The sequence below is a fragment of the Terrapene carolina genome, unplaced genomic scaffold (assembly GCF_002925995.2).
Source record: "Terrapene carolina triunguis isolate 2854851 unplaced genomic scaffold, T_m_triunguis-2.0 Scaffold88, whole genome shotgun sequence".
Classification (NCBI taxonomy): domain Eukaryota; kingdom Metazoa; phylum Chordata; order Testudines; family Emydidae; genus Terrapene; species Terrapene triunguis.
In genome coordinates, this window is record NW_020664439.1 from 762,499 (window position 1) to 777,938 (window position 15,440).

The following is a 15,440-nucleotide window of genomic DNA, read 5'->3' on the forward strand; positions in this document are numbered from 1 at the left end:
GCTAGGGAAAACAGGGAGAGCTTGCTAAGCAAGTCACCACACTTCCAACGACCATCACTGGGGGTAAGAAGGAACTGCGGAGGCGCCGGGTCGGCAGGGTCATATATTGAGTGCCATCGAGGCGCCACTCCAGGGAGCTCCACAGCCGACCCGACAAATGCTGCTAGGGGAAAAAAAAACTTTCTATTGACTGCGCACGCGGCACGCACACACCTAATTGGAATTGATATGAGCAATCACTCGAAGAAGAATACAAAGTTATTCTCAATCCCCTGAGTAAGATAAGGGGCAAAAAGGCTTATCAGCATTAGTAAAAGGAACATAGTAAACCCCTTCAAAGCTGGGAATTGAATTTGAGTCCTTCATCCAATTCCTAGTAAAATTTATCCATTAGGCCATACTCCCAAACTGAAAAGGCTTTTCTGTTTGTTTTCAGAGTGCATCTATTTTTCAAGAAACTTCATTTGCTAGATTGGAGATTTAAAACTGCCAACATACATAACTGGTTCACTGTGGCATTTCTGTATTTCATTGTTATATCCTTAGTGTTCTTTAAAAAGTGTTTTTAGGGTTTGTATGTACACTTTTATGTTAAAAACATCAAACAGGAAGATGGTACGTTAACAAAATATATGTGTAACAGAAACCAATATGCTAGAGCTTCCCGGCTTCTTCGGAGCCATTACTTAGTTGTGGGGATGTATCATCCTTACGCCAACCTAATGGAAAGTTCCATGAGAAGGTAAGGGTCACAATGGGACACTTGCCTGGCAATGGCTCATGGCCTTGTAAGACAAAGGCGCCCCCTGGTGGTCTAGGGATTATATAAGATGAGGTAAACAAGGTAATAAATCATGGCCTTATGTAAGGAACGGTTGAACCAATCGGTGTGGGGCTATACATGTGATAAACACATGATTCTCCTTCTCGTCCAATCCGTAGATGTGTGATTATAGCCTAATTGTGTTATGTAATGTTGAGAAAGACTATAAAAGAAAGCTTGTAATAAACAGGATTCAGATTCAGCTTGCAACCACATTGGTCGTGTGCTTTATCCGCTCCCCACACTTAGTATCTGTTTATAAGGATTTAGAATCCGGCCAGTAAAATTTGGCCCCACGCTTAAAAAGGCTTCATTCATACACTTTATTCACCAGGGACATGAGTTCTTTAGTTTGCACACTTTACAAATTTGGACAGCCTATTTTCTTCACCACATAGCCACTATTTAACCATTTTTAAAACACGGGATTCTATGAAAAAGCTACAGAAAATAAATTAATTTCAGTTCATAAATTCCAAATCCAAATAGCCAATTTGCATGCATGAAAAGAGAGAGCTATGTTTGTTAGAATAAGTTTGTAGAGTGAAATTACAGCACCCTGAAGCTGAGGGATGTTGATAAGCATTTAAAAACACAGCAGGCTATTATCTCCATCTGAGCAGAAAGAAAAACATTACTGAATCAATACTTACAGTAAAATTGATAAGGTCATAGTGCAGATGAAGTTGCTTTTGCTTAGTAACATGTATTGCACCTGAGTCATCTCTCTTCACCTGATGGAATTAGACAAGACAAACACTCAAACTTAGTGCTTTCTGGAACCCAAAACATGCCTTGAGAAAAGAAGTTTTCTTCCACTGAGGAAGGAAGCCCAGTTCCAGGGTCTGCAAGTTTTCTCCAGTATCAGTGTTCTAGATGCGTGTGTTAACAGCATCATCACAGAGGTGGCTTTCTAAAATGGCCTTAAAATGGGGCATAAATTCCTTTTCCCACTGGAAGTCACTGATTTTTCAGGGTCTCACTTCACAAAGTGTTAGTTTATGTCCTTTGTATTTTTAAGGAATTTTGTTGAAAAGTAATTAATATATTTTAACAGGAAATATCCAAATCTGGGCTCTGGCCAAAATTTGGCCATGGCAATCCAACTTTCCTTTGTGGGCTGACTGATACAGCAACATCCTGCAGCAACTTGACTGGAAATTCTCAACTTGCCCACACATGCAGCTAAGCCATATTCATACTCCCAGCAATCGGAGTCAGCAACATGGATGAACTGCCATTGGAAGAGCTTGTCCAACTTGTGCTTTCACTCCTATTTCAGGAAATAGGCAAAACGTTCCTGAGACACTGGTGGACATTTCGGCAGCGTTTTCTGACCTATCGAAAGCACCTCTCAAAAGGAGGAGACGGACATGGCAGACTCTAACCTGCTGACAATGTTCATAACTCTTGCTATAGCTCCAGATTCCTCATATATAGACAGGTGCTTCTACAGCAGGGCCACAAGCACTGACTGGTGGGATCTCATCATTATGCGGACCTGGGAAAACCAGAACTTTCACATGGAGAAGCAGGCATTCCTGGAGGTTTGTGATCAACTTGCTAGACCTTCCAGCTTCAGGACAAACACAGAAGAGAAGCCACTTCAGTTCAGAAGTGGGTTGCAATAGTCATCAGGAAGCTGGTTACCCCAAATGCTACAGGTCTATGGCTAACCAGTTTGGTGTTGGCAAGTCAACTGTGGGGGAAGAGGTTTGTTTACGTCCACCACGTTTAGGTGCATCACAATCTTTCTGAAATAACTGCCAGTTTTGAGAGAATGGGCTTTTCAAACTGATCCCAAGTCATTAATGGGACTCATGTGCCCATAGTTTGCCCTCCTCAAGGAGCACATGAATGCATAAACTGCAAACGGTACTACTCCATCATCCTGCAGTTGCTGGATGACCACAGAGGCAGATTCACAGACAATAGCATGGATTGTACTGGTAAAAGGAACAGGAGTACTTGTGGCACCTTAGAGACCAACAAATTTAGTCCGAAGAAGTGGGCTGTAGCCCACGAAAGCTTATGCTCAAATAAATGTTAGTCTCTAAGGTACCACAAATACTCCTGTTCTTTTTGCAGATACAGACTAATACGGCTGCTACTCTGTATTGGTAAAGTGCATCATGCCAGTGTTTCCTGCAGACCAAGACATTACCTTCATGGACAAGTGGTGACACTAATCCCACCAAATGACATGGTTATAAATGGAGTCACTGTCCCCACTGTTGTTCTAGAGGACCCCATATACCCTTTTTTTGCTATGGCTTATGAAACCATACCCTGATGGCAGAGGTCCTAGCAAAAGCAGATTTAATTACACTCTTAGCAGCTGTAGAATGTTTGGCATACTGAAATGCCGTTGGCATTGTTCATAGAACCGTTTGAATGCCAATGTTACTAATGCCATTTTTCATTACCGTGGCCTGCTGTGCTGTGCACAATGTCTCTGAGGAAAAAGGTGAGCCATTTTGTCAGAAGTGGACTCATGGCACTACTGTATTATTGAACCGGTACACAGCCAGAAAGAGCACCTGTCATAACTGGAGCAAGATCCACATGTGCAATGGAAATCAGGGATGCTTTGTGTGCCCATATTATGTTTTGCATGGCCCCAACAGATGTATGAATGTTCATATTATTGATATAAGCATACACTGATTGAATACTACCCGAGGGACTGGCTGGGTCTCCCTTCACACTTTCTACCAGTGGTGATGGTTTTTATGAAGAATTTAAGCTCATGGGTATGATAAAAGCTTATAAAACATAATATATTCTATCTTTATTTTGTAAAAGGGGCATATGCTTCAACCCACCGCTTATGGATTGCTATTTATGTAGTTCAGTTTTAGCAGTGGTTCTCAAACTTTTTTTTTTTTTTTAAACTGACGACCCCTTTCACATAGCAAGCCTCTGAGTGCGACCCCCCGCTTTATAAATTAAACACACTTTTTTATATATTTAACACCATTATAAATGCTGGTGGCAAAGCGGGGTTGGGGTGGAGGTTGACAGCTCGTGACCCCCCCATGTAATAACCTCACAACCCCCTGAGGGGTCCAAACCCCCAGTTTGAGAACCCCTGAATTTTAGTTAAGGTAATAAACAGTCCTCATGACACCACACCTGTGTGTAAACAAGACACTGTTTTTACACACGCATTTAATAAAACATGACAGCCAGGCCAGCCACCAACAAAGGCAGAATTTGTTCTCTTTGACCCTGTTGATTTGTTTTGCACACACTTGCCATTGCTGCACTGGAGTGGAGGAATGAACGGGAAACATTTGCCCATTCCAGCAAGTGTTCATTCCTTGCGACAAGGACCACCCAACTACAGAACTGTGCTGCAGAACATAGTGTGGTGAGCAGGGCCAGCTCCAGGCACCAGCTTAACAGGCAGGTGCTTAGGGCGGCCAAGGGAGAGGGGCGGCACCTGCGGCAATTCGGGGGCGGCAAGTCCCGCACTCCCTCTAGGAGCAAAGGACCTGCCGCTGAACTGCCGCCGCCGATCGCAGCTTTTTTTTTTTTTTGCTTGGGGCGGCAGAAATGCTGGAGCCAGCCCTGGTGGTGAGGACTCAGGGCAAGGAGCTGGAGTGGGAGGTGCAGGTGGAACTGGAGCCTGCACTCCTACTGTCTTGAGCACAAGCTCCTCCTCAAACAGCTCTGACTGCTGCGCTCAAGCACAGCTCATGGTCCAGGAACTATGCTGCCAATCTTTCCTCATGCTTTGCAGTCTCTCTGTCCTTCAACCTGGCCTGCCTCCTTCTCCCATTGGTTCCGGAGTCGCCATTAATTATCAGCCTCCTCCTTGATGCTGTATGAGTGTACACAATGCAAGACGCCTGATTGACTGTGGATGCCCTGCAGAGGCGGAAGGGCCTGCCAAGACAAAATTAAAGAATAAATTATCTAAGCATGTCCAAAAAAATTTTACTTTCTCTGTAGCAAAAGTGGTTGTGGAATCTAAAAAATATAATTTGAGATTGTCTGAATCATTAGTTTTGTTACATTCTGTGGTTTGCTACCTATGGCTTTAGAATCTGTTCAGGCAGTCCATTTTCTGGAAGACATAGCAAAGGGATCTTTTGTTCCAGGCTACCAGGGGCAAGCCAGACGTGTCTGCTAAAAAGCTTTTCATGTGTATCATATACAAATCTATAAATGGAGGGGGCTACTGGCCTACAGAGGAGACCCTAAGAAGTATGCCCTGCTCTGAAATGTGACTACAGTAACTCCTCGCTTAACGTTGTAGTTATGTTCCTGAAAAATGCAACTTTAAGCGAAACGATGTTAAATGAATCCAATTTCCCCATAAGAATTAATGTAAATTGGGGGGGGGGGAGGAAGAGGAGGGAGGGAGTAGGTTCCAGGGAAATTTTTTTCACCAGACAAAAAAGACATACATACATACATACACACACACACACACACACACACAAAGTTTTAAACAAACAATTTAATTCTGGTACACAGCGATGATGATTGTGAAGCTTGGTTGAGGTGGTGGGGTAAGAGGATGGGATATTTCCCAGGGAATGCCTTACTGCTAAATGATGAACTAGCAATTGGCTGAGCTCTCAAGGGTTAACTCGTTGTTAATGTAGCCTCTCACTCTACAAGGCAGGACGAACGGGGGGAGAGGAGACAGCATGGCAGACCGAGACACACACCAAGTGTGAGAGAGAGAGATGCACATTGCTCCTTTAAGTACGCTGACCCCACTCTAAGTACACTGCCTTTTTAAGTAGATCAGCAAGCTGAGATGGCAGCTGCTGCCAGGAAGCTCCCTCCTGAGCCCTATCATGGTGTCTTCTCTATGGAAGATGGGGTAAGTGGGGTGCAGGAGCAGGGGGGAAGGGGTCACCCTGACATTAGCCCCCTTCTTCCCCCCCCCACCTGCACAGCAAACAGGAGGCTCCGGGGAGCAGCTCCAAGGCAGAGGGGGGAGGGACAGCTGAACTGCCGGCAATTGATAGCCTGTTGGGTGGCTGCCGCACAGGGAACTTAGGAGAACGGAGAGCTGATGGGGGACTGCTGGTCACCCTGGTTCCAAGCCCCCACCAGCTAGCTCCAACGGGCTGCTCTTCCTGCAAGCAGTGGACAAAGCAGGCGGCTGCCAAATGACGTTATAAGGGAGAACTGGGCAACTTTAAACGAGCATGTTCTCTAATTGATCAGCAACGAAACAACGTTAACCGGGATGACTTTAAGTGAGGAGTTACTGTATTCATCTGTAGTTCCTGCTCCAGGAAGAGCTAGCAATCAGCAGCAAACAGGATTTGGTGAAAATTCATGGAGGGATTAACAGGACAGTGCTCTAGTGGCCAGATGAATGCAGGGAGCTTTCAGGGAGGCTACAATACATGCAGTGAACTCAGTGCAGCTTGGGCTTACAATACTGCAGCCCGCCATGGACTACAAACACACCCTGGACAATTTGGACTCATGATACAGCATCCAAAAATTAAATACCTATCCCAGGAATATCCTGGGCTCATAATAGGGCATCCATCACCTAAATATCATCCCCTTCTGCATTTTGGATGTTTAATATGGTACCCACGGACCAACCACACACACACACACCCCACCGCTATCTGAACTGGCAGTTCAGGATGGTCTGGTGTGGCCAAGTTGTACAGTGGGGCATACTTTCAGGGAAGGCAATATAAGGCCCTTAATTTTAATGCCCCAACACAACTTTGTAACCTACGAGTATCTAGTAAAAATTTCATCATAACTGCTTGTTTAACTTTTGTTTTCACTTCCCAGTATCCATTTTGAATTCCATGTTGTGGGGGTGACTGTGGGTTAGGCTGTGGCATTGGAGTGCATTGTCTCATTAGCAGATACATGTTGCAACACCTGGCTTGTAATACTCATTTCACTGGGTCATAAGCCAGAAATCCATCCCATCCGTATACTAACAAACCTGGAGGCAGAAACTTACCAAGTTCCAGTGCCACTTCTGCTTCTGGTTCCACTGCCTGCTGCTCCCTCTGGGCATCCTTAAACATTTCCTCAGAGTATGGACTCAGGACATGGTGTAGCTGCTCCAGCAGCAAAGACTCCTCGGGGACAGGCATGTGCAAAAAAAGTCACTTCCTAAGCTTGATCTGGTGGCACCTGTGGATCAGGGATCATAAAGGTGCCATCTCCACTTAGAGTATAATGTACCACTGTGTGCTCAGTGCTTGGCACAGTTCCCAGCACCTGGCTGAATTCCTCAAAGAGGCAGGTGGACAGGGAGTTCCCAGAGATGTGGCTGTCATCCCTGACTTGGCGGTAATCAGTCTTGGGTTGCTTGATTCACACACTGCACTGATCAGCTGACTGGTGGACCACCAACGTCGCAAGCTTCTCTGCAATTTCCTGGTAAGACATGATCATTTCTGGTACTCTTGATGATGTTGAATGTCTTGTTTTCCTTGCACCAGAGATTAACCAGAATCTGGCTGCATTCCCATGGTCAGCTAGCAGCACACTTGGTGTAGGGCTTAATGCTGAACTACTTCTTGTTGCTGGCCATAACTAACACAGGAACTGTTTAACTGTGTTCCAAGTTCAGCAGTCAGCACTGGAACAAATGGGTGCTTCCAGTTTCTGGGTATCCAGTGGGTACTTAAGCGATAGAGGACCAATAAACACTGGCCCAGGACATTGTGGGACAGCACTGGCAGACTCTCCAGACATGAGTCTGGGAACCCAGGTTAGAGCTGTGTCCACACAGCGAAAAGACAGGACTTGGCCCAAGTCCCACCACCCTGGCAGGCCTACAACTCAGATCCTGAGGGCTTAGTGACTCAAGTCAGAAATATTTGTGTGTGGATGGTAGGAGGGTTTGGGCTCAAACATGAGTCTGAGCCCAGGTTTACAATGCAATGTAGTCATACCTTAAGAACCAATCCAGCTCCTATTAACTTCATTGAGATTGGACGGAGCCCCCAAATCAGGACAACTCAATAAAAATTGTTAAGCTGAGGAAGAAGGTTCAGCATGTATCCAGAGAGAACATTTTTCAACTTAGTTATATTAAACTACAAAACCACTTGATCTAGCCATTTTAGACTTGGGGTACATTTTTTTTTTTTTTTTTTGGCTTGTATAAAAGATATCACGTCTTTCCCAATTCAAAAGCGAACTGCAGTGATTCACATCATAGGATTACATCACCATTGATCCAGAATAAATTAACTTCTGTTCCAGTGTTCTAGAGGTGATTATCTAGAAAACAATAGGTAACAAGCAATTCAGACTTACCAAAAGAAAATGAACAACATCTCCTCGACAGAAGGCAAGCATGGGGTTCACAGAGTTCTGTACAGCAACAAAATACCATGCCAGCAGTGGCACACTAGAGGGATCCATCTAAAGAGAGAGAGAGAACAGACCCTTTATAATACTGTGTACACAGAATTAGGCTGACACTCACTCTGACTTCACTGTGATATAAGAACATGTCAGATGGAACTCTTGATACCAGTGGTCTCGGACTGCTACAGCACTTGAGAATCCATTTAGAAAGTCAGGAAAAGCAAACTTTTGGCACCAAAAAGATCGTAATTTCTCTGCAACGTTGTCCAGAGAAGCACGGCATTCTCATGCACTGTGTACAAATTACTAGTAAAGTTTATGTTAAAAAAGGAGTTAAGATGGAGAGTACATAATAATTTACGGTAAAGTATGTTACAGGCAAGTTGTATTTATTCCAAAACTAAGAATTACATGATTGAGATCCAAACTTGTTAAGGTATGAAAATGCACAGTTAGGGCACTATCTCTGCCCTATAGTGACACCTTTTAATAACCATAGGATTATGATTAAGATATTTCGTTGCCTGTGGTCTCATTAAACTGATTTTAAAGAAGACTTATTAGAGTTCTTCCCCCTTATGGTGTCAACTACAGGTCATAATCAGCTTTATGTCCCATGCCATGGGAGCCACTACCTCAGGGAGGCATGACCGAGGAATTCCTATACCTCCGCTATCCTTGCTTGCAGGAGCCACCCATAGAAGTTATTGCATCTGAGGCAGAATTTAGGGCAGCCCTCAGAAACGCTGCCTCCCCTCTTGGTCCCTGTCCTGGTATGAATCAGGTCCATAGTCTCCTCTGCCATAACTCCCTCATACGGAGTTTATGGCACAAAGATTTAAGAGTGAACTTCACCATAAGAGTGGTCTGTAACTTTAATCCAAAAAGAAGCTATTTGTTCTTACTCACACGACCATACGGAAAAGTCATCCACACCTTCAAAGATGGTTTCAAGCCAATGACTAGGATCTTTAGCCCCAAAAAAAAAAAAAAAAAAAAGTTACAAAAATAATTTTTAAGTCTGTATTTTAGAATATTTTTCAATATCTTTCATTTTAATTTAGCACAGATAGATTATGTGAGAGGCAGAATACCTTAGTTAGGGAAGCCATTGCCAGTAGTGAGTACTGGGTGATAGGATGATCTCTCAATTCAGTCTTTGCATGCAAGGGCTCGATACAGCAAACTTCTCCCTTGGAACCACTGAACAGACATCGAGACTCACATGTTCTCACACCCATAACTCTCCTGAAAAGAAAGCAATCAACTTGATGAATACCTGGCCAGCGCCAAGAATGGGCCTGCTCAACACATTAAAAAAAAAAAAAATCCAAAACATGATCTCAGGGCTGGTCTACACTACGAGATTAGGTCGAATTTAGAGGATTACAGTAACTCCTCACTTAAAGTTGTCCCGGTTAACGTTGTTACGTTGCTGATCAATTAGGGAACATGCTCGTTTAAAGTTGTGTAATGCTCCCTTCTAACGTCGTTTGGCAGCCGCTTGCTTTGTCTACTGCTTGCAGGAAGAGCAGCCCCTTGCAGCTAGCTGGTGGGGGCTTCGAACCAGGGTGGACCAGCAGCCCTCTATCAGCTCCCCGCTCCCCTAAGTTCCCTGTGCAGCAGCTGCCTGCAGTTCAGCTGTGTCCCTCCCCCCACTGCCATGTGCTGCTCCTGCCCTCTGCCTTGGAGCTGCTCCCCGAGACTCCTTCTTGCTGTGCCGGGGGGGGGGGAGGGAAGGAAGAGGGGGGCTCATGTCAGGGTGTCCCCCACCCCCCTGCTCCTGCACTCCGCTTACCCCATCTTCCATAGACCAGGGCTCAGGACGGAGGGAGCTTGCAGCAACTGCATCTCAGCAAGCTGATCTAATTAAAAAGGCAGTGTACTTAAGGGAAATGCGCCTATCTCCCTTCATTCCTGCTGCCTTGCAGAGAGAGAGAGAGAGAGAGAGAGTTAACCTTTGAGGGCTCAGTCAATTGCTAGTTCATCATTTAGCAGTAAGGGAAATATCCCACCCTCTGAGTCCTTCACCTCAACCAAGCTTCACAATCATCATCATTGTGTACCAGTATTAAATTGTTTGTTTAAAACGTATACTGTGTGTCTGTCTGTGTGTGTCTGTCTGTGTGTCTGTCTGTCTGTGTGTGTAAAAAAAATATAGTCTTTTGTCTGGTGAAAAAAATTTCCCTGGAACCTAACCCCCTCATTTACATTAATTCTTATGGGGAAATTGGATTCACTTAACATCGTTTCGCTTAAAGTTGCATTTTTCAGGAACATAACTACAACATTAAGTGAGGAGTTACTGTACTTAAAAAAAATAATAATCTTTTCACAATGCCTGGTAAGAGTTAGGGATACTGCTTTTATGGCATTTCAAGGAGTATCAGAGATAGAGACAGGATGAGTCATTGGGATCCTGCTTTAAAAAGCATTTTAGCAGCTCCTGGCCCGTTACCAGAAGCTACCACTACCTCACCCATGGTAATTTGTCAGGCCCTAATCCCATACTCCTGTCTCTGCCCACAGCTGCTGTGAGGTCCACTACTACACAAGTTATACACAAAGGAAGAAAGCTGCTGAGAACTACCTTGCAGCTACTGCCAATGAGAGTTAGGAGAACTAGGCCTGAAGATTAAGAGCTGCACTGCAGGCTGGGGCGGGGGGAGGAGAAGATGGGGGGCAAACTTTGGGGCAGCTGCCAGGAGTTCCTAAGGGAATGGTATTTCCCCCACAGCTGCAGTCACCTGTCTGCTCTAGTTCCCATATCACACCTGTCCAAATATATCCAATTTTAATCAAAATGCGTATTTTACTGCAATTGTAAGGCCAAATCTTAGATCCAACATATTGTCCAAGGTAGGGAGGAATCTGTTGAACTATGCTACATTAGGATAAATACTCTCTCCCTGTGATCCCCAAATGTGGTCTTCCACACACACCTGTGCTGTGGGTGGGGAGGTCTTTAGTCAAAGAGATACATTGCTTAATGATCTAGGCAGAAAAGATTCCATGCTACTTCTGTTGTAGGATTTGAAATAAAAGTTTGTGCAATTTTATTTTATTAAAGGTCCTGATCCAGGAGTTTCTCACCATTTGGAAGATAGTCTATTGGTTCAAAGGCTTTTTTAGCTCTAAAAACTTTGATTCATAATTAAGACTCCTCTCTACTGTCACTTTCCCACAAAACATAGTTATTCTCTTACTTAAATGACAGCTCAAACACGGAGCCTCCACTGTCGTTGCAAATTGCAAGCGTTGGGTCATCTGTAAACTGAACAGAGAATTAGATTATACCTTTTCTGTCTCAATTTTAAAGCTAAAAAAGTCAAAGTTTCAGCAGAAAAACCCCACTTCTGGGATTTTTTTTAAAATGGTGACAAGTATGTTAATACTGTTCATGAAACAGAAAAGCCACATTTAGCACATTATTCTTTATGTTTACAAATTCATACTGGAAAAAACCCTACAGTGAGATCTTTAACTTGCAGTCTGAACACAAAGTTATTTGCCATAAAATACAAACATTTAGCAGTTATAGTATTAGAAATAATGGCATTTGCAGTATTTTTATTCAAAGTATAAAAATACCATGGTAAAATCAAATACTGTGCTACTGCAAGTGTCACTACTGTAATGGCACTAATTGTGAAGGTAACTCTTCCTAAATAGATTTAGTAATCAAAAGGAGACCACAAGCTCTAAGCTCTCTTCCTTATCACACAGTTTTATAATGTTAAGTAGGTGAACGTAGATTGAATTATTTATTATTAATTCATATATTGCTTTAAACAGGTCCAAAGCGAGTAACCAAGATTTCCCCCTACACACACATTTACTGCAGAAATCAAACTTTCTACATTACCACAAACAAAGATTTATTTAAAGAGAAAAGATGACAATTTCATAGGACCAACTCAGAGTGTAAGATGAACACCTGAGGGGAAAAAGAAGGAAATATGGTTAAAGTGTTCTAGCTTTATCCTATGCTCTGTTATCACAAGGAAGTCTTGAGGAGGAGAACTGTATTTTTCTAAAATGCCTGCATCACTCTGCTTATAAGTGCATAATATTCTCCAGACATATCACTGTGATGGAAGAGTCCAACTGAGCTTTGCCTTCACAAAACACCCTTCAGGACATATGTCTTTTCTTTTGGAACTACCTATATACAATTTAATTGTCTTTAAAGTTTAAAGTTGTAAGTGGAATAATATAAAAAGATCCAAAGCTGAGAGTTAGCATGGCATGGCTGACATTACTTTTGGCATGAAATGGGGAAAATAAATCCCATCAGTAAATACACAAAGTGAATCTGTGTGCCACCGTTTTATTATAAACAATAGAGGGGTCCCAAGTTAATTTAATCCCCATGGTGGCAAAGTTGTAAATTTAAATATTTTAAGTCAGAGAAGATACGAAGTTGGCCATTTCCCAGGACTGTAAATCACAAGAGAACCTGGTTTCAAGTATCATGTCTTAGTCAAAATTGTAATATTTCTTTTCGCGCTAGATAGAAGACTGTTCTCAAGTGTGAGCAAAGAGAGTGCCAGATGGCGTAGTGGATCTTCCAACACCACTGTGTCTCAGTGTCATTGGAGAGTCAGAAAGTTAAGGAAGTCTCCTCCCTTTATCAGGTGCCTTGCTATTCTTCCCCACTTGATTTTCTTAAATAAGTGAAGGGGAGGGTGAAATCTGCTTTAGCCTGGGAGAGAAGAGACTGTATCTTCCCTTTGGTTTGATCCTGTACTTTTTCAAGCTGATTTTCCAATTGCTCCTACCACTCTTTTCAGGTACTGTTTCAAGCGTGTCTGGAGAAACCCTTCTTCCCAGTTTTCAAGCTTGTCTCCTTTGTGGGCCTTCCCCAGAGAGGAACCAGCCGTGGAGGACAAGGGATATAGCTTGCAATATCTGCTGAAAAACGTGTTCTGGTTTTATCTTGTGCCATAGATTGGAGAATTGGGCCCCAAATCTTTTCAGGCAAGCTGCACGAAGGCTAAAGGAGTGGAAACGGAGAAGGATGGGGGCTTTGTGCAACAACTTGCATTGCAAATACTGCTGTGTACATTAAACAATCTTCATCTCTGAATGGATGAGATGGCAGCTCCCCCACTCTGCTTAATCCATAATAGTTTTATTGCAGATTCTTTCACAAATTGAGCAAAACTGGCAACTTTTCACCTCACCTTGCCTTGCCTCCCTCTCCCCTCGCTCAGGATTATCAGGAGGGAGAAATCCCTCAGGAAGGAAATGTGGACTTTTCTTGGGGACAGAGCCATGACAAAGAATGGAAGGAGAGGATTCCCCAAGATGGCATTCCTCTTTGCTTTGTGATAAGGAAAGTCAGGCAGAAGGAGAGGTTGTTTACCTTGTACAGTAAATGGAATTCTTAGAGATGTCTGTCCCTATGAATGCATTTCAGGTGCATATTCACCTCCATGCACCTTCAACTGAAGATTTTCAGCAGCAGTCCCTGTTCAGTTCACACATGCACCCCTAGCTATCTTCATGCCCCATACCAAAGGCATAAAGGGCTACAAGGGATGGACCACCTTGGTTCCTTCTGTACTGCAACGTCCCACGGAGACAAGACTCCAAAGCAGAGGGGAAGAACAGCAGGTGATGCACTGATAGGGAGACATCTCGAAAAACTCATTACTGTACAATGTAAGGGACAGCCTAGTATATCCCTATGGGTGCTCCACTGCAAGTGACTCCCAAACAGTACTCCTCAGCAGAGTGCTTTGGAGTGGGATCTGAAAATTACTGAAGAACAGCAAACCCAAATGCAGCATCTGCTTGTGATGCATGTATCAAACCACAGTGTCCCTTTAGACTGTGTGAATGGAGGCCAATGTGGTAACTTTGCACATTTCTGCAGTAAGAATGTGCTTTAATAGGGCAATAGGTGAACTGAAATCCAGTAGAAAGTGCAATAACCTCAGGAGGGCACAGAATGTTTACAGCAGGAGAGAATACAACCAGAAACCCATTTGGACACAGGTGTACCTTTAATTCTGTCCATAGCTCTGGCAACAGCAACAAGTAATCGAAGAGAAGCCCAAAAGGGTTTAGTCCTGTCCAAATAGGAGGCCCTGGCCCTCCTAACATCTCAGCCATGAAGGATATTACAGTACAGACCCCTTTACGCACAGATGTCGGGAGTCAGGCCGTCACAACCACGTGTTAATGGACCGCGGGTTAAGAGGGCCATGCTGAAATATCTTAAGATATCTATATCTATCTATCTATCTATATATATATATACACACACACACACACACACACACACACACACACACACACGCATAATTATCTAGGATTACATACACATTCACAGCATCCCAAATACTGCAGGCCTATCTGTTAACGGCGCTTTGCAAAAATATAAATTCAAATGTGTAATCTAATAAAAACATTACTACTACTACACAGGGGTGAAAGTAACTCAGGACACTTCCGATACAGGGTGGGGGCGGCTCTGGCCCCTGGAAGGGGCGGGGCTAGGGGTCAGCATCCCCCAGCCAGCCCTTCCAGGCCACGTGGTCCGCACCACCTGGGGTTCCTATGGCGATTTAAAGGGCCTGGAGCTTCGGACGCCGCTGCTACGGTAGTGGCGTCCAGAGCCCCGGGCCCTTTTAAATCGCCAGCCCCGGGGCAGCTGCTCTCTTTGCCGCCCCCCCGTCGGCGGCCCATCGCTGCCGCAGCAAAGGACCATCCTTAAAGCACTGTCGTAGCAGTGCTTTAATGTCCCTGCCCTTTTTGCCGCCCCCGTCGGCAGCCTTGCTGGTAGGGTCCCTACCAGCAGGGCTGCCGACGGGAGGGGTGGGGGAAGCAACGTTAAAGCGCTGCTGCAGATCCTTGCTGCCCCTTCCCCCCACCGTCGGCGGTAAAGACAACACGTTTCCGCTCCGCACTTCCTGTTGATTTCTATGTCAGTGAGTTAGTGAGCAAACCTGTAGCACTACATAGCGAGTTCCTGTACCGCGTGTTAACGAGTCTCGCGTGTTAAATAGGTAGCACTGGGAGGCATGGCACTACAGCCCATTAAGCGGATTTGCGCATAAACGGGTCTGTACTGTATCCTCTTTACACTGATGAGGGTAAGGGTGGAAAAACTGGAATATGAATAGTTTGATTAATATGAAAATCCAAGGTGACCTTTGGTAAGAACCAGGGCTGTGGTCAGAAGGATACTTTGTCTTTAAAGAATACAGGAGAGTGTATGTATGGGGGCTAGAGGGTCCAGTCATTAAAGCCCATAACTTGATAACTCTCAGAGCATAGGCGA

The 15,440-nt window shown here is 44.2% G+C and overlaps 1 protein-coding gene across 1 annotated transcript in view; it reads right to left on the reverse strand.

Annotated features, from left to right (window-relative positions):
• The window catches only part of VPS8 (VPS8 subunit of CORVET complex), a 264,409-nt gene that overhangs the window by 207,934 nt on the left and 41,035 nt on the right, over nucleotides 1–15,440 (reverse strand). The window contains exons 10-14 of the mRNA XM_029911106.1: nucleotides 11,356–11,423; nucleotides 9,244–9,397; nucleotides 9,059–9,118; nucleotides 8,096–8,203; nucleotides 1,477–1,557 (exon numbers count right to left, since the gene is read on the reverse strand). Coding sequence (XP_029766966.1) covers nucleotides 1,477–1,557; nucleotides 8,096–8,203; nucleotides 9,059–9,118; nucleotides 9,244–9,397; nucleotides 11,356–11,423 — 471 coding nt within the window. The remainder of the gene's footprint in view (nucleotides 1–1,476; nucleotides 1,558–8,095; nucleotides 8,204–9,058; nucleotides 9,119–9,243; nucleotides 9,398–11,355; nucleotides 11,424–15,440) is intronic.